The sequence below is a fragment of the Dermacentor andersoni genome, chromosome 1 (assembly GCF_023375885.2).
Source record: "Dermacentor andersoni chromosome 1, qqDerAnde1_hic_scaffold, whole genome shotgun sequence".
Classification (NCBI taxonomy): Eukaryota; Metazoa; Arthropoda; class Arachnida; order Ixodida; family Ixodidae; genus Dermacentor; species Dermacentor andersoni.
The window spans coordinates 213,295,756-213,313,654 of NC_092814.1; the positions used below are offsets into that span (position 1 = coordinate 213,295,756).

Consider the following 17,899-nt stretch of genomic DNA (forward strand, 5'->3'; position numbering starts at 1 on the left):
TCAAGGAGGAGTGCTTAGCCCGACTCTTTTCAATCTCACCCTCAGCGGATTAGTTTACAACCTGCCAAGCACCGTACGACTTTCCATCTATGCGGACGACATCTGCATTTGGGCATCAGGTGTCACACGACTTCAGCTTCGTGCTCGGCTTCAGAAGGCAGCCACAATGACATCTTGCTACCTTCGTGAACAAGGACTTGAAATTTCATGCGGAAAGTGCGCAATGGTGGCATTCACGAGGAAGCCAATGTCTGGTTACGGCGTATCTATAAACGGACAACCTATACCATACAGCAAATGTCACAGATTCTTGGGAGTCGTAATTGACAGAGACCTGTCTTGGACTCCGCATGTCAATTACGTGAAAAAGCGGCTAACTGCTATCTGTCACCTATTCAGGTTCCTTGCAGGAAAACGTTGGGGAGTATCTATACACGCTATGTTACAGCTGTACACGGCGTTGTTCGTTGGATTCCTGCGATACAGCCTGCCTGCAATATCCAACACCTGCAAGACTAACCTGCGTACGATTCAGAGTATTCAAGCCCAAGCCCTTAAGATATGTCTTGGCTTACCACGCAGTGCATCAACGGCTGAAACCATTGCCCTTGCGCAGGATTACCCAATCACGACGCACATTACCGTTGAGACAATGCGTATGCATCTCAGGCATTATGCTAGGACCCCTTCCCATCACTTGGCGAGCCTGACTGCTGAAAGGCCCTGCTCGACATTTAGTGGCATTGTCAGTGCACATCGTGCGTCGTTTACTTCAGGGTACGCACCTGCGGCCAAGCCAGCATTTCCTCCGTGGTGTTTGAGCCGTCCACAAGTACGTATCATGATCCCGGGACTACAGAAGAAGACAGATCTACCGGCCCCTGCTCTAAAACAGCTGAGCTTACTTCTTCTGCATGAAAAGTAGAGCAACCACGTGCACATCTATACCGATGGATCGACTACGTCGTGCAGTTCTTCTGGTGCCGTGGTTATACCAACGCGAGGAATGACACTGCGGTTCAAGACATCGCATGTCACGACCTCAACGGCGGCAGAACTAACGGCCCTGCGTCGAGCACTGGAATTCATTGATTCTGAAAGACCTAGAAAATGGGCTGTGTTCTGCGATTCGAAACCGGCATTACAGTGCACGCAGTCAGTTCTCCGACACGGCTGTCATGACCAATTGACATACGAAGTCGTGAACCTTTACCATGATGTCCAACAAAAAGGTCACGAGGTCGTTTTTCAATGGTTACCTGGTCATTGTGGCATCAGTGGCAATGATTCTGCCGATAACGCTGCTCGCACAGCACATCAAGAAGAACACAGCGTTCCAATTCCGCTTTCGAGGACTGACGCTGCAAGGCAGCTTAGACACCTGGCACGCAGTCTCACACTGACCGATTGGAACTCGCCAAACTTACGACTTACGCGACTGCATCGACTAAACCCCTCCCTGCAACTCCGACCTCCACTCGGACTTCCACGACGTGAAGCTACGCTTCTCTGTCGCCTTTGGTTAGGAGTTGCCTTCACAAAGGCATACTCGAAATTAATTGGAGTGACTGACAGTGGAGCATGCGAGGTCTGTGGCACGGAAGAAAACATCGACCACCTGCTGTGCCATTCTCCACGATACACTCCTGAGAGACAAGAACTTGCGAAAGCTTTTCAAAAACTGGACAATCGGCCGCTTTCTGTGCAAGTGCTGCTGGAGCACCGCCCCCATCGCCCGTCGGCCCATAAAGCGGTGAAGGCGCTTTTGTGTTTCTTAAGGACGACGGGTTTGTGCGACCATCTGTGACTTTTAATGCATTTTCTGTAAGACCACACGCGTCAGCAAACTCGCCGCAATTTTCTTCTTTCCTTCCCTCCTCTCTCTCCCTGTGATCTTTGTTTTCCCCTTTCCCATTCCCCCGGTGTAGGGTAGCCAACCGGACGTTATTCTGGTTAACCTCCCTGCCTTCTACTTTTCTCTTCCCTCCTCCTCTTTTTTCGGATAGCGCTTGGTCGTCCAGTTGGTCAAGTTCGTGGCGAAGGCATGCCCTCTGTGTACTGTACTGCGGGCAGGCACACAAAATATGGCCAATTGATTCTTCATGGCCGCAGTGGTCACAGGTTGGGCTGTCGGTCATCCCTATGCGGAATGCATAGGCTTTAGTAAAGGCAACGCCCAACCAAAGTCGATATAAAAGCGTGGCGTCTCTACGGCGAAGCTGTGACGGCGCTCGAAGACTTAGTGTTGGATCAAGTGAGTACAGTCGCGTGTTTCTTAAATGTGGCTCATTCCATTGCGACGCGGTGCACTGCCGAGCAAGTAGGCGGAGCTTCTGTGCTGCGTCAGTTCTAGAATGAGGAATTGGGACGTGGCGCTCCTCAGTATGGGCTGAGCGGGCAGCGTGATCCGCCCGTTCATTGCCGATAATCCCGCAGTGACTTGGAAGCCACTGAAAGGTTATCTCATGGCCTGCTTCACTTATATGTTGCAACGTCTCTGTAATATGGAATATTAGTTGTTCGTGTGGTCCGCGTCGTAAAGGTGACAGTAGAGACTGCAGTGCCGCCTTGGAATCGCAGAATATTGTCCATTTATGTGGTGGTTCATCACCAATGTGATGAACGGCAGTAAAGAGCGCTGCGAGCTCTGCTGCCGTCGATGTTGTCGCGTGGGTCGTCTTAAATTTGATTGTGGTAGCTTTCGCTGGTATGACGATTGCCGCCGCGGAGCTACTTGGAAGGACAGATCCATCAGTGTAAATATGCGTAGAATCACGGTAATTCTCGTACAAATGTAGTAGCGTGAGCTGTCTAAGGGCTGGCGATGATAGATCAGCTTTTTTCGAAATACCAGGTATTGTGAGGTTCATTTTTGGCTGAGCGAGGCACCATGGAGGAATCGAAGGTCTCGCAAGCGGGGTGAAACAAGCTGGCAATGATTCATCATGTGCGGTTATCGTCCGGCTGAAAGATGTGTGTGGTCTGTCCGCTGTTAGGGAGGCCAAGTGGTGACGAGGAGTCCTGGTCAGATGTCTTATATGGGTCCTGAGTACTTCAATTTCAATGTGGGTCCTGACAAAGTGATCTCCAGCGATTGCTATCGTAGCCACTGTTGAAGCACTCTGAGGCAGGCCTAGACAGATCCGGAGCACTTGACCCTGAAGACATTGTATTGTGCGTAGATTTGTTTTACCTGTGTTGTTTATTGCTGGCAAGCTGTATCGCAGAAATCCTAGGAAAAGCACCCTGTACAGTTGCAACATTGCACTTGGCGACATTCCCCAGGTCTTGCCAGCGAAAAACTTGAACAGGTGACAGATGCCTGTCAACCGTTTTTTCACGTATGATACGTGTGGGCTCCATGACAAGTCCCTGTCGATTATGACCCCTAGGAACTTGTACGATCGGACCCGTCGTATTATTTGGCCATTTATCATTACATTGTAGTTGGCCATGGGTTTGCGCGTAAATGGCACTAGTGCGCATTTCTCTGAGGAAATTTCCAGGCCTCGATTACGAAGGTAGAGAACAGTTTGTGTGGCGGCTCTCTGAATTCTCGCTCGCAATTGTAGGCGTGTTACTGCAGACGTCCATATGCAGATGTCATCCGCGTACATTGATAGCCTGACTGTAGTTGGCACGTGCTTAAGGAGAGCAATTAGTGTTAGATTAAATAACACAGGGCTAAGTACACCGCCCTGGGGGACGCCGCGGTAGCTATAATGTAGACAAGTACGGCCTTCCTCGGTGCTTACAAAAAAGGATCGCATGGAGAGATAGCTCCGTGTCCATTGGAACATCCGACCACCCACTCCTACCTCTGCGAGAGCAGAGAGGATGGCTTCATGCGTAACGTTGTCATACGCCCCTTTAACGTCGAGGAATAAGGAAGCGCAGAGACGCTTACGGCATTTCTCATGTTGAATGTAGGTGACCAGGTCGACGACGTTATCGATCGATGATCGACCCCGTCGGAAGCCCGCCATGGCATCTGGGTAGGTGTTGTGGTACTCCAAGTACCACTCCAGGCGTCCTAGGACCATCCTCTCCATTACTTTGCCCACACAGCTCGCCAACGCGATCGGGCGATATGATGAGAGTTCCGACGGCGACTTGCCAGGCTTCAGCAGTGGAACAAGGCGACTTGTCTTCCAGGTTGTTGGTAGTGTGCCATCTCTCCAAGATTCATTGTACACCTCAAGGAGAACTCCTCTCGCTCGCTCACCCAGGTGACACAGAGCTCGGTAGGAAATTCCGTCAGGTCCTGGCGCTGATGTGCGGCTACACAAAGCTAATGCTGCCTTAAGTTCGTGGATTGAGAATGGTAGATCCATCCGGTGATCACGTGGTGGCGGACAGTTACTCGAAGGCGATGGAATGTTGGTAGCTGTGAGTTGGCCGGATAATCTGGCGCAGAAATCCTCTGCCACGTCAATCTCCGATCTCTTTTGAGAGAGGGCAAGCGCCTTGAATGGGAATCGCTGTACGGGGAGTGTCCGGAGACCGCGCACCGTTCTCCATAGTTGCGATAAAGGCTTGCGCGGATCTAGCGACTCACAGAAGGCAGTCCAACGTTGCGATTCGAGCTTGTCTAACCGGCGCTGTATCTTCTTTTGCGTGCGCCTGGCGGTCCGTAAATCGTCCATTGTTTTCGTACGTCGGTATCTTCGTTCAGCACGTCGTCGGATTGCTCGAAGTCGTTCTAGTTCCACATCAAAATCGTTCAGTTTCGAAAACCATGCGAGAGTGCGCATAGTGTCTTGCATCGCGCTCTTGGTTGCCTCTTCCAAGTCGAAAGATGGATTGGCGTCGCAGTGTTCTTCCATAATAGACTGAAATTTAGGCCAGTCCACTCTTTGGATCGTATCCCGTATTTTGGAAGGGGACAATCCTCTGATCTTGATGTACGTGGGGATATGGTCGCTTCCGTGCGTCTCTATGTCCGCAAACCACCCTGCACGTCTGACAAGGCTTCGTGAGACGAAAGCCAAGTCAAGACAGCTGCTGTAGGTGGAGCCACGTAAGAAGGTAGGACTTCCATCATTCAGCAGCCAAAGTTCATTACTGGAGGCGAAAGATACCAGAGCTCTGCCTCTTGCGTTGATCATCGGACTTCCCCAGAGTGTATGATGGGCGTTGAAATCTCCAGTGATGACCCAGGGATTGGAGGTTGAGGAAAGGATGTCTTGCAGTCTTTTGTAATCAAATCGACTTGACGGAGATAGGTAGGCGCCGACAAAAGTAAAGGCCAAATTCTTTTTCCTTACGTTTAGGCATATATATTGATTATTGTCATTAGGTGGTACAGGCTAATGAGTGTAGGTGAGGTCACGGCGAATACACACCAAAACCTTACTGTTTTCATAAACAGTTGACGACATAAATAATTCATATCCAGAAAGCCTGATTGTGTTCGATAAGTTCGGCTCGCAAATGACGATAATGGGAAACATATTGGCGTACACGAAGCGACGGAAATCCGAAAGGCGCGCTCTGAGTCCGCGCGCATTCCACTGAAAAATAGCTGCTTGTCGGACCTCTTCCCTAAAAGACCGTGGCTGTGGAGCCATGATCTATTCAAGGGTTGCAAGCACCGGACTCAGAGCGTCCAGTACTTGAAGCGCACTTCTGGCAGACGGTGTGTGCATGTTGCTTAGCAACACGCGAATGGCATTCATTAAAGGCCTAATAAGTGCTATCACTTGCTCATCTGTTTTCCGCGACTCCTCGGATACAGCACCTTGCTGTACTGGGGGCGGCTTCTTCTGCTGCTCTTCTGGCGGTCGTGTACGTGGAAGTGGCGGCCATTCCTTTGTGGAGAGAGATCTGGCAGTTTTCTCCCTTCCAACATCGGTGTTCGGAGGGCTGGAAACTTCCGCTGGTGATGCTGCTTGACGAGTTGACTGTTCCGGAAAACTTGATGTTTTCCGCATTAAAGATCCATAATATACCGTCTACACTAAAACCAATAACGCTGATTTGGGACGCGATTCTATATTAGATGTGTTCTGTACCCATGCAAATGATATATTGAACGTCACCGCGCGTACGATTGAGCGATTAAGCTTTGTAACTGCTCTTTATCTATAAGTTCTGCCGCGCATAGTCGCATCAACAAAGTCACCACTACCAATAACATAAGCTCCCAGCGTGACGTGCTGGGCAGTATAAAGAGCAGTATAAATGTACTCTACACACGTACACATGTACCTTGCACAAATGATGATAAAAAGATGCACTTTACGTACCTCACATTGCTTGATTCCTATCTCAGTCATGTATACGTAGTCCTCAGCCACATGCTGCTTCTGAGTGCCCCTGCAGTGAACGCCGGATAAGGATAAACGAGGTTTGCTTTCCTGAGACAAACTGCATAAAAATCCTTATGCAAGGCGCGAAAGCAAACGTTTTTCTTGAGGCACAATTAAGATTATCAAAAAAAAAAAAGAAACTACAATTTCAAACTCCATAGTGCCGACAGTAGCATGAATTCAATTATATCGTACTCAGTATAGTGTAAATTTAAGTTCAAGGTAAAAAAAAGCTTTCTTTTACTGCATGCGCAAGCATGTTTGAGCATCATATCTTAGCCGATTCAGGTACCGCAGCAATATTAGAGCTTCGTCTTCCCTGAACATACATTTATGTCCCAACCGCTTCGCACCTACTGTCGAGGTAGATGCGAATTTGATTCCGCCCAGGAATTCGCTCACTCGGAATCAATAAAGATTTCAGCCATCTTGTGCGTGTCACTGTATATATGGCCGAGATCGTTAACAGCTGAAACTTGCTAACCGACAGCATTGAAAACTAGATAAAGCAACGATGTGGCGAAGTACCTGCACGCTGCTGCACCTAAATATCGTTGCAGAAACAGCAACAAAAAATTTTATTTAAATTAAATGATGGGGGTTTACGTCCCAAAACCACGATCTGATTATGAGACACGTAGGAGTGAGGGGGGGGGGGGGGGGGGGGGGGCTTCCGATCAATTTTGACCACCTGGGGTTCTTTAACGGGCACCTACATCTAAGTATACTGGCGTTTTTGCATTTCGCCCCCATCGAAATGCTGCCGCCGTTGCCGGGATTTGATCCCGCGAACCCGTGCAGCAGCGCAACACCATAGCCACTAAGCAACCACGGCGGGTAGCAACAAAAAAAAAAAAAAAGACTAATTACAGAAAGGAATAATTAATGCACACTTATTCACAAACTGCATCTGCCACTTGCATGCCATAGCTTCAAAGAAAAGTGAAGGTCTTGTTAGACACATGCTACACTTACGATATTGCGTCATGGTGCTGCAACACAGCCACGGCTTTTGCTGCACAAGAGAAAAGAATGACATCAGGCTTGTGTTGTTCAAGTAAGTAGTTTAGTAAACAGGATCATTTTGCTTTCTTTCGCGGTTCGTGGTCCTGTATTCCACGTTTAGTGACCATCGGAGACGTTTTGAACATAGAAAAATGGACGTATGCCGACGCATTATTTATAATCCATCATATTTATTTATCTTACACAATACATAGCGTTTCACGCGGGTTTGCGCTAAAATTAGCCTCCTGAGGAGATTCCGTGCTCCATCTGGGCGCAGCAGCTATATCACGTGACTAAAAAGAAAAGAAAGATTGGGCACATATGCAACACAAAAATAAAGCAAACGCTTTCTTTCAGATAGAGTTATTCTCGCTCAGAATGTACAAGTAAATTACATAGCAATACAAACAGGAGGAATAATCATATGCAACAACGAAGCGTATGTACACATACACTCACGTCAGTAACGTAACAGAGTGGACCATCACAGAACCAGTAAAATAGGCTAAAAAATGCCGAGCTATGAAGAAAATGCAAAAACAAATTCTAAAAAAAGACATGATGCAGATTCAAGAATGATAGAACAAAATGACAGTGTATGACAATTGCATTTAAACATCTCTGTATTCCAGCAAGATGGCGATTCAGGCCAGTTGGCCGATATTCATGTTGAAGTTTTTTGAACCGCGGTGACAGAAAGAGATTAAGGCGCTTGTCCTGTTCTTCTTACATGTTCTCTACCTTCTTGTATTTGTCGTTGGGCATAAAAAAAAGAAAAGAAGAGAAAAACTTAAACATAAGTATCTATGTTCGCCCATGCTTCACGACTGGGGCCGAATTCACAAAGCTTTCCGTTCGTAAGTGATGTTTTTCACTGGCTGATCGCCTTCGTTAATAATGTGTCCTACATCACTATTCGCTGGCACGAACGCTTTTAGCGTAAGAACGTTTTTTTGGATGTGGACCCTGGTTCCAATGGATTAAATAGCGATCGGATTGTGAACTTATTGTCAATTAGCAGTGAGACCAGCCAGACAAAGGTTCGGTTTGCTACCCTACGTAGGTAAAAAGGGGTTAATGGATAAAAAGAAAGAAAGGCGAGAGAACAGACAGGGTGCCGCTTGATCCGGAGGCCACATCAACATCACCGTTGGTCTGCAAATTTCACGAACTGGGACCGAATTCACAAAGCTCGTTGGATCGAATCCACAAAGCTTTTCATTCGCAAGTGCTCGTTGTCATTGGGCGGTCGCCTTTGTTAATGGATACCCGGCATCAGGATTATCTAGAATTTTCTCTTACGAACAGTTCAAGCGAAAGAGATTGTACTGCATACGGGCTGTTATTCGTGAATACTTTTGCCATTGGCCAGCCGTCTTCGTTAATGATATGTCAAGCATTAGGATTGATTGGTATTTGCGATTACGAACAATTCAAGCGTAAGGGATTTTTGTCAATATGGTCCCTGCATTTGCGGCGCCATAATGTAAAGTTATTTCATAGTGATTTTATTCCAATTTCCTTACGTCAAATTTACGCAACAGATAGCCGACGCAAGCATCGGGCGCTGACACGCAAGGTTGTTTGAAAAGCTCAATCAGCCGCTCTCCTCGTTTATAGAAACGTAACTTTTGTTTGCTTTCAAAGCGAATAGCATTGCCTACATTGACTGGCTCTTCTTATCTGATTGGCTGACAAGAGGCGTGGAACACACAGAAGTGGAGAAGGTTTTGGTGGGGCCGGGCGAGCGCAGTGAAAGTAGATAACTGAATAAGGAGGGTGGTGCCGGCATCCGCGATTAGCCCGCTTCCCCTTTCTTAGCTTGCGATGACTCGTCGACGATCACGGCGTCGTGCAACGAGGCGTTAATGATGCCGCCAAAACGGATGCTCAATGAAGGAGATATGGCATTACGATGTTGTATACGTGCGAAAAGAGCTCAGGAACGTTTTACGGGTACCCAAAATTTTTAATATGCGCAAAGAAATCAACTCTCGATCCGAGTAGCTATCGCCAGAGCGATTGGTGGACAGCCATTTTCTATCGCTTTCATAACAGGGCAGTCTCCAGCTATTCCAAATAAAGTTATACGGGGTCAGTTTCCGCGCTGTTGTGGCGTCGCGTGACAGAAGAGCGATGCAAGCGTGACCCAACAATATTTTCTTAATCGGGAAAGGCTAATGGTGGCAAATGAGTGGAATCGGAAAGAAATGTTTTTCTTTTCTTCGGATTAATCAAGCATAGTTAGTCTGTACAGTTCATTTTGATATGGGGAGTTTTTGCGACGCTTCGTTACAGACAGGCGAAGGGGGCGCGGCATTAAAAAAAATTTGACCAATCGCGGAGGGCTAACGAAGAAATTGGCATAGAAACATACTCGAATAGCTTGACTTTAAGCTCCCTTGAATTCGCAAAGCATTTCATTCGTAAATGATCCTTGCCATGGGCCAGTCGGCGTCGCTAGTATGTCTGGCATCGGGATTGGATGAAATTTTCTCTTACAAAACAATTCTACCGTGAGAACTTTTTGTGCATACGGGGCCTGAAGTTTGAAAAGTGAATAGCTCGGTAAATGAGACCAATAGCGCAGGGAGCAGCCCTTTGGTTAAAAGAACATTGCAGGTGCGCTGGCTGAATAAGCCACATAAAGCGATGATCTGCCTCTCACCAAGAGTGTCGACGTCCGCGCTGTCGTCAAGCTGCCCGATGACCTTGAGCTGCTTGCACGCCTGTCAACAAAGGAGGTGTGAGGGAACACGCGCGCAGTTAGCAGCGCCGCGAGCCATGCTCGTTTGATCCGGACGAAAGAAATGAGCCCGAATGAAGATGTGAAAATTGAGGCCCCACGCACAGACACGCGTGTCCCGAGACACAGAGTGACCAGCGAGCTTTGAAAAACTTTCTCATTATAAAAGCGAGTAGCCCCTAATACATGCGTGAGAACTTCATCGTGCTTTTCTGTCATGCGGGGGAGCATTCCTCGGTAGCTGAGCCTGTCGACATCTTCCGATTCCCCAACCCCATTACCCTCAGTAGGCCGATGAGTCATCCATATTTCAATAAAACTTCATCATCACCATCATGCTCTATGTGCACGTGCGCATACCTGGAGAACACCATTGGCGTGGCGCGCGAAGTACTTGAAGTTTGGCCGGCTCGTGTAGTAGCCGGTCCAGTAGGCGTGATCCTGGTCGGCGTACGGGAAGAAGTCGTCCGAGAACTCGGGCCACCGCAGGCCACTCTCGTGCAGCGCCTTCAGGTAGCAGGCGGGAGTCGAGTAGAAGGCGTGCACGCGGCTACCGTTCGCTTGCTGAACACAAAAACAGGCACGAGGGACATCGTCGTCGAACGCTTATAGTTCAGGTATGACAACGTCACCGCACGGGACGTGTTATCAAAAAATTACACTGAATAAGGTACTGGCTCTCAATGGAAGTAAAATATTCCGCAAGAATCGCGAAGCAGGTTGCTATATAGAGAAATACACACACACATGGGGCGCTATAACGTAAAGCTATTCCAAACTTTCCTATTCCAATTCTGTAATCAGCTCTGCGCGATTGGTCAAAAAACTTTTTTTTTTGGACCACTCCCACTTCGCCTGTCTGTCATGCGACGTCATGAAAACCTCGATAGGTCCCAATCTGAGATGACGTGTACACATTAATTATGCATGATTCGACCGCGCAAAAGAAAAAAGAAATAATTATTTCTGATTCGAAGCCTTTTCGCCATTAACCCATCTGCTATTGGTCAAAATGTTTCAGGCTACACTCACCTCACCTGTCTGTCACTCGACGTCACAAAACCGCGAAAACTCATTGCGTCAAAGTGACGTGTACGCGTCAAAGAGGCATCAATATGCCGAACAAAACAGTATTTTTTTTTCTGAATAGCCGGAGACTGCTCTGCTCCGAAAGGAATAGAAGATGGCTGCCACCGATCGCTCAGACACTGGCTACTCGTACATGCCGGAGAGCCTGGGTTTTTTCGTGGCCGTATAACGTTATCGAGGTCTTTCGGCACGTATACAACATCGCTCTGCCAACTCTTCCTTGCTGAGGATCCGTTTCAGCGGCATTTTTAACCTTACGTTGCACGCCGCCGCGATTTTAGACAAGCCACTGCAAGCTATGTAAGGGAAAGCGGAGCAATCGCAGATGCTAGCACTTCCCTCTTGATCCGGTTATCTATATATTCGGTGCGCTGGCTCGGCCCTATCGAAACTCTTTCCACTTGAGCGGGCTCCTCGCCTATTGTCAGCCAATTAGATAAGAAAAAGCGCTCAATGTAGGCAATGTTATTCGTTTTGAAAGCAAACAAAAGTGGCCTCCTATAAACGAGTAGAGCGTTTGATTGGGCTGTTCAGGCAACGCTGTGAGTAACCGCCCGAAGCTTGCGTCGGCGGTTACGTAAATTTGACGTCAGAGACTGGAATAAAAACATATTGGAATAGTTTTACGTTATAGGGCCATTGATACAAATACATGCGCCACACAAATGACTTCAGGTATGACAGCAGCTGTGAGAAATGTGGAACGGCAAGTGATATCAGACACGCAGTCATAGAAAGCTGGAAACCTCTGAGCCCCAAATAAGGCCAAAGATCAAAACTTCACTGAAAGGGCGCTAAAGCACTTTTAACAAAGCTGTGGAATGCCTCACCTAGAAAAAAAGAAGAAGAACGTGATGACGCAAGACAGAGGGCAAGAAGCAGACAGAGTTAAGCGCTTCAGAATAAGCCATGTAGCAACCAGACCGAGTGAACACAATCCTGCACTACGATATTTGTAGAATGCATCTGGATATTCACAGGCACGATTTCTAAAATTAGTCACGGCGGCTACACAACGTTTTCAGTTTCAAGCGTATCTTCGGAAGCACGCAAGCACTTCATTCCCCTGCATTGTCTCGGGCCATCACGTGTTGAAATCTTACATAGCACATAATTTCCTCATCTGATCACCATATTTTCCGTGCCAGCTTGTGCTGGTATTTTTCATACTAACCCTGTTTTTGCTTTGTTCCATGTTTGCATGTTAGTCTTTATTTTTGTGTTGATGCTGCTGCTTTGTTCCATTCCATACATGTTTTCTCCAACATCTACTATTATGTATTAAGGATTGCAATATGATGTTCCTTGTTTATGTTACCTTTGTTTCTGAGCTCGCTGCTTGATTCGTTCGTTGAGTGCCTCGTGCTCTTATTTCATTTCGTAATGCGAACACGCAGGCGAAACTGGACGAGGCATATACGTATTCTTCGCACGAAGGCGGAGATGGACTTACAGGGGCAAAGAAGAAAGAGACGTCGAGAAAGGAACTGGGAGAACGGCCAAAAACAAGGTAGAATGGCGAGCAACCGGTTGTGCGTTGAAAGGCGCTATTATACGCTACAGTGACGAATGACAAAATTGCATCCCAATTTCTGCGATCCGGTTGAACATAGGCGGCTATCACGACAGTGAGCGTAGGATGAAACCGCTCAGTCAGGCAATTGGTATGAGGATGGTAAATTGAAGTAGTCTTGTGGGTAGTGCCGAAGGCTTGGACTGCCAGTTGCGAAAGGAATGCCTTATCACGGTCGTTCAGAAAGACACGAGGAGTGCAGCGACGCAGGATAATTGGTTGAAGAATGACGGCAGCAACTTCAGAAGCAGAGGCAGAGCTCACAGAAGCTGTTTCGGCATAGCGCGTCAGGTGGTCGATGCCTGTTCCTATCTATCGACTAACGGCAGGAGTAATAGGAGGATGCCCATAGAGATCGATGCAACAACCTCGAACGGTTCCGTAGGACACGATACTGGTAGTAGCTGTCCAGCAGGACCTGATGTTGGCCGCTTTCGACGCTGACAAATGGCGCAAAAAGCGACGTATCTCGCCACACTGGTAGGCAGGCCAGGCCAGTAGAAGCGACTTCTTACGCGGTCGTAAGTTTTCTGCATAAAAAGGTGGCCAGAAATCAAATCGTCATAAAAGGCCTGAAGGACACGCGCAAGAAGGCAGCGAGGCAGAACAGGCACCCAGCGTCGACCGCCAGGATGATGGATATGGTGGCACAGCACGGCGTTTTCCAGCTTGAATTGTGTCAGCTGCCGACAAAGTCGGACGTTGGGCGGGCGCGAAGCTCCACAAAGGCGATCTCTAATACGTCGACAGTACGAGACAAGTTGTTAAGACGAAAATGATTCATGGTTGTCCCAAGTCAGGTCATCAAGAGCGGTGAAGGACAAAACTCCGCCGTAGAAGCGACGTAAGTGAGTGCGTCACTGGAGATGATTGCGGAACTATTGAGTGTGGCGGTAGGAAGCGGGTAGCGAGAAAGAGCGCCTGCGTCTTGGTGCCTTTTACGAGACTTGTAGATGATCTCAAAGTGTGATCTCAATCTATGATTCTTTCAGACGAAGAATCCAGCGACCAAGATGTCCTGAAAAATTGAGTGTGGAAAGCCAGCATAAGGCGTGATTGTCCGCAAGGATGGTAAAATAGACAAAAATCCGGCAGTGAAGATAATGGAGAAACTTCTGTACCGACCAAACGACAGCTAGCCACTCCTGCTCGGTGATGGCATAGTTCTTTGCGGCAGGTGTGATTACACTGCTGGCATATGCAACGACTCTCTCACGCGAATAATTGTCTCGCTGGAGGACAGCACTATAGCCATAGCCGCTATCGTCCGTGTGTGCAGTCTCATCGAAATGACAAAGGACAGCCTAAGATGTGAGAGCGCCCTCCAGCTGGTCAAAGGCAGATTCACATTCCGGAGACAACACGAAGGGAGTACCAGAACCAAGTAAGCTGTGCAAAGGAGCAGTTATAGAGGCGAAGTCGCGTATAAATCGGCGAATATAGGAAGCAATTCCAAGAAAACTGCGCAGGTCTTTGGTCCTTTCAGGACGAGGAAAGCGAAGCACCACCGAAATCTTGTCAGGTTCAGGACGAATACCATCCTTGCTCACAATGTGACCTAACACCTTGATTATCTTGCTTGCAAAATGACAGTTTTTGGTGTTGAGCAGAAGACCAGCGTTGGCGACGCACGTAAGAACCTCGTCCAGACGTTGCAGGTGCTGGGCAAATGTCGATGAGAAAAAAAAATTCACGGGGATTCTTATGTTATCTCTAAGACAGCTTGAAGGCGAAAGCCCAAGTGCCAATGCATTAAAGTGTACGTTGCTAGTGTACGTTGTTTAGACATCCCTCTTAATTCCAAAGTTCGTTGGTTCAACTCCCACCCAAGATCGTGGGTTCGAGTGCGTTAATTTACTCAATCTTATTTTCTTCGCCTTCATTAACACCAAAGGTCGTGGGTTCGAGAGCCTTAACTCTATCTTAATTAACTGTGTCTGAATTAACGTCGCCTTCATTAAGACCAAAGGTCATGGGCTCAACTCCCACGAATGGCCGTGACTTCGACTTCCACCAGAGGTCGATGGTTTGCAGCCTGTTTGTACGTTTCATGTCGTCGACGCGTTTTCGCTCATGGTCGACTGACTGATGTGACATACAAGGCTTTAGCCATAATAACTATATCGTCCAGATAGCACAAGCAAGTCTTCAACTTCAGGCCATGCAGAACGGCGTTAATCAAGCGCTCAAAAGTTGCGGGAGCATTGGAGAGGCTGAAGGGCATGACGTTGAACTCGTAAGGGCCTTCTGGGGTTGCAAACGCTGTTTTTTCTTTGTCGTCTTCGTGCATCGGGATTTGTCAGTAACCTGAACGCAGATCGAGACTGGAGAAGTACTCGGCACCTTGCAGGGAATCGAGGGCATCGTCAATGCGAGGCATGTGCTATACATCCTTGCGCGTGATCCTGTTGAGTGCTCGGCAATTGACAGAAAATCGCACGGAGCCATCTTATTTTTTTTCCAGACCAATACAACGGAAGGCGATCAAGGGGCGGATTATCGTACGTTGAGCATGTCGTCGACGTTTTCCTTAATAACTTTCCGCTTGGCTAGAGACACGCAATACGGCAGGCGACGCACGATGGATCTGCCGTCTGTCTGAATCCGATGCGTTGCAACGGAAGTCTGTCCCATTGTCGAAGAATGGATGCCAAATGAACGTTCATGCCTCTTCAACAAGGCAAGCAACTGTTGTGCCTGTGAACGGGTCAAGTCGGAGCTGATTACGGCTGGAAGAGCAGAGGCAAGATGAGAATGTCCAGCATGAGGGATTTCAGAGGGAGCAGCCTCAAGAGGAACGACAGAGAGGGTCTGAATCTCCTACGCAAGCCAAAGTGGTGCTTAGAAAAGAAAATTTCTCAAGTGTTGTGTTCATTGTGGCGAGAAGCGCAGAACCATCGTCAAATCTAACTAGGCTTGATACAATGGCTATCTCTTTTGTAAAACAACGCGCAGAAGGTAAAACTAACACATCGCCATGGTTGATGACGACTGACGTGATTGTAAGAATTTGCTGACAACCTGGAGGTAGCTGAGTATCACGCCACCATGGCCGTGAGTTGTGGCGCTGGCTAACACTACCAGGGCTAGATCTAGTACACATATATCTAAGAAAGTGAACAGGAAAACTGTGCAGCAATAGCTCAATCGGTAAGAGCATCGCACACGTATAATGCGAAATCGTGGGCTCAGATCCCACCTGCGAGAAGTTGCTTTTTCGTCCACTTTCTTTCCCCTTTAATATATCATTTCTGCATATAATCTAACAAAAGAAATCAAACAAGTTATTTAGTTCATTCTTTCCTTGGTTTTATCGTCTGTTGGCTTCATATGATTGTAACTATACCAGCTGTTTCTGCGAAGCTCCTAAGCGATTTTTAGAAATCGCTTGTGGCAGAGAGTACAATTCTAGTATTTGAGCTGGTCTACTCGAAGGGGCGGATATTACTTGTCCGAGAAATCGGAATTCATAATCGACTTATTAGCAAAATTCACTAATTAATTTTTTAAGTAATGGCCGATGACACATATTGCAATTTAGAAATTGTAGCCGGGCAGTTCGCAAAGCGGATCCACTTGGAACAAATTCTCAGGATGACAGAGTTTGCCGAAATTTGTGAAGAAATACATTGGCAGTCCAGTTACTTTTGTGCTTCAATGCATAAAAGGGCGTTTTGTTAAAGAAAGTAAGTGGAATGGCAGTGAACTTTCACCACGAGTTTGATGGCGCATATCTCGAAAATGGTGTCATTCATAGAATTATCTTTAATTGCATAAGCCGTGCAGCCTCACTGGCTGCATTTTGTAAATTGTGATGTCGTTAGTAAAAACGTAATTAGTCAAATTATGTCAATTCATCTATTACGCATTTCTATTTGTCGCGCAAGTATTGTCCACCTCAAGCGTGAAAACCTGCTGAAGGACTATAACTGTGCTGCTTGCCACAGGCACTGTTTAGAAATTGCTTGATGTCATCGCAGATACACGTATATATATATATATATATATATGTATGTATGTATGTATGTATGTATGTATGTATGTATGTATGTATGTGTGTGTGTGTGTGTGTGTGTGTGTGTGTGCGTGTGCGTGTGCGTGTGCGTGTGTGTGTGTGTGTGTGTGTGTGTGTGTGTGTGTGTGTGTGTGTGTGTGTGTGTGTGTGTGTGTGTGTGAAGGAAGGAAAGCGTAGGAGAGGCCCCGGCCAGCACGCGGACGTGTTAGAAAAAGTGTGGCGGAAGTGACGTGCTGTTTTTCGCAAAGCAGCACTGAGAATGGTACCCCAAACGTAAACACTGGCATAGCAACCCCATTCCTAAAGCTCTCGCTGCTGCTCTAGGCCTCTGAAAAGTGAGGTAGGTTCCTTCGGCCCGTGTCTTTCTCGCAGCAGATCTTGTTCGCGAGACATCCTGACTTCGGAACGTGGTGTGCAAGCAGTAAAGTTGTGTTTAGGGTCTGTGAGTGCGAGTGTCAGTGACACATTCAAGTAATCACGGCGCGGGTCTTCGTCATCTTCTTCAACGTGCCACGGAAAAGCACAGGAGCGCGTCTGCGTCACTAAAACTGTTACAGAAGTTTCGTAGACTTTGTTCCGGCGCGCGTCAGCAGCACACACTACCGGCGGCTCGTAGCATTGCAAGTTCAAAGCTCCCGCCTACCTGCTCCGGCGAGCTGGTTGGAGGCGCAACGGGAGATGGCACATCAACATGGCTGCGTTTCCGGCTTCAAAAACGTGACGTCAATGCCCCTCCTGTAAGCTGCCTTTAGTTGAACATGCTAGGGTTTTCAGACGACCAATTTTATAGCTGACCGAGGCGTACACACGCCTTCATTTAGTCGAAGCAGTAATTGCAGGTTTCCTTTTTTATGGCTGGACACTTGTGCAGCTTGTGGCGCCGTATTTTGTGGCAATCTACGAAGAAAAAAATTTTGATATTTTTCTTTCTGGGCCAAAGCAACGTCAGAAACAGCTCTGAGTGGCTGTCATTACACATATTAGATGTCTCGGTGGTCGTACTGTGACCAGAGATGGCGCGTGCACGCGTGTGTAATTAAGGAAACCGTACTAGGCCCCATTACGGTATAATATACGGGTCGCGCAAGGTGTGCGAAACAAGGGCTAGAATCGCCACAACAACAGAAACGACTCCCAATGGCTGTCAGTACAATTAT

At 47.5% G+C, this 17,899-nt stretch overlaps 1 protein-coding gene across 1 annotated transcript in view; it reads right to left on the reverse strand.

The window, feature by feature from the left end:
• The window catches only part of LOC126548108 (lysosomal alpha-mannosidase-like), a 518,622-nt gene that overhangs the window by 32,518 nt on the left and 468,205 nt on the right, over positions 1–17,899 (reverse strand). Inside the window, exons 10-13 of the mRNA XM_072288240.1 lie at positions 10,426–10,629; positions 9,988–10,048; positions 7,287–7,326; positions 6,249–6,318 (exon numbers count right to left, since the gene is read on the reverse strand). Coding sequence (XP_072144341.1) covers positions 6,249–6,318; positions 7,287–7,326; positions 9,988–10,048; positions 10,426–10,629 — 375 coding nt within the window. The remainder of the gene's footprint in view (positions 1–6,248; positions 6,319–7,286; positions 7,327–9,987; positions 10,049–10,425; positions 10,630–17,899) is intronic.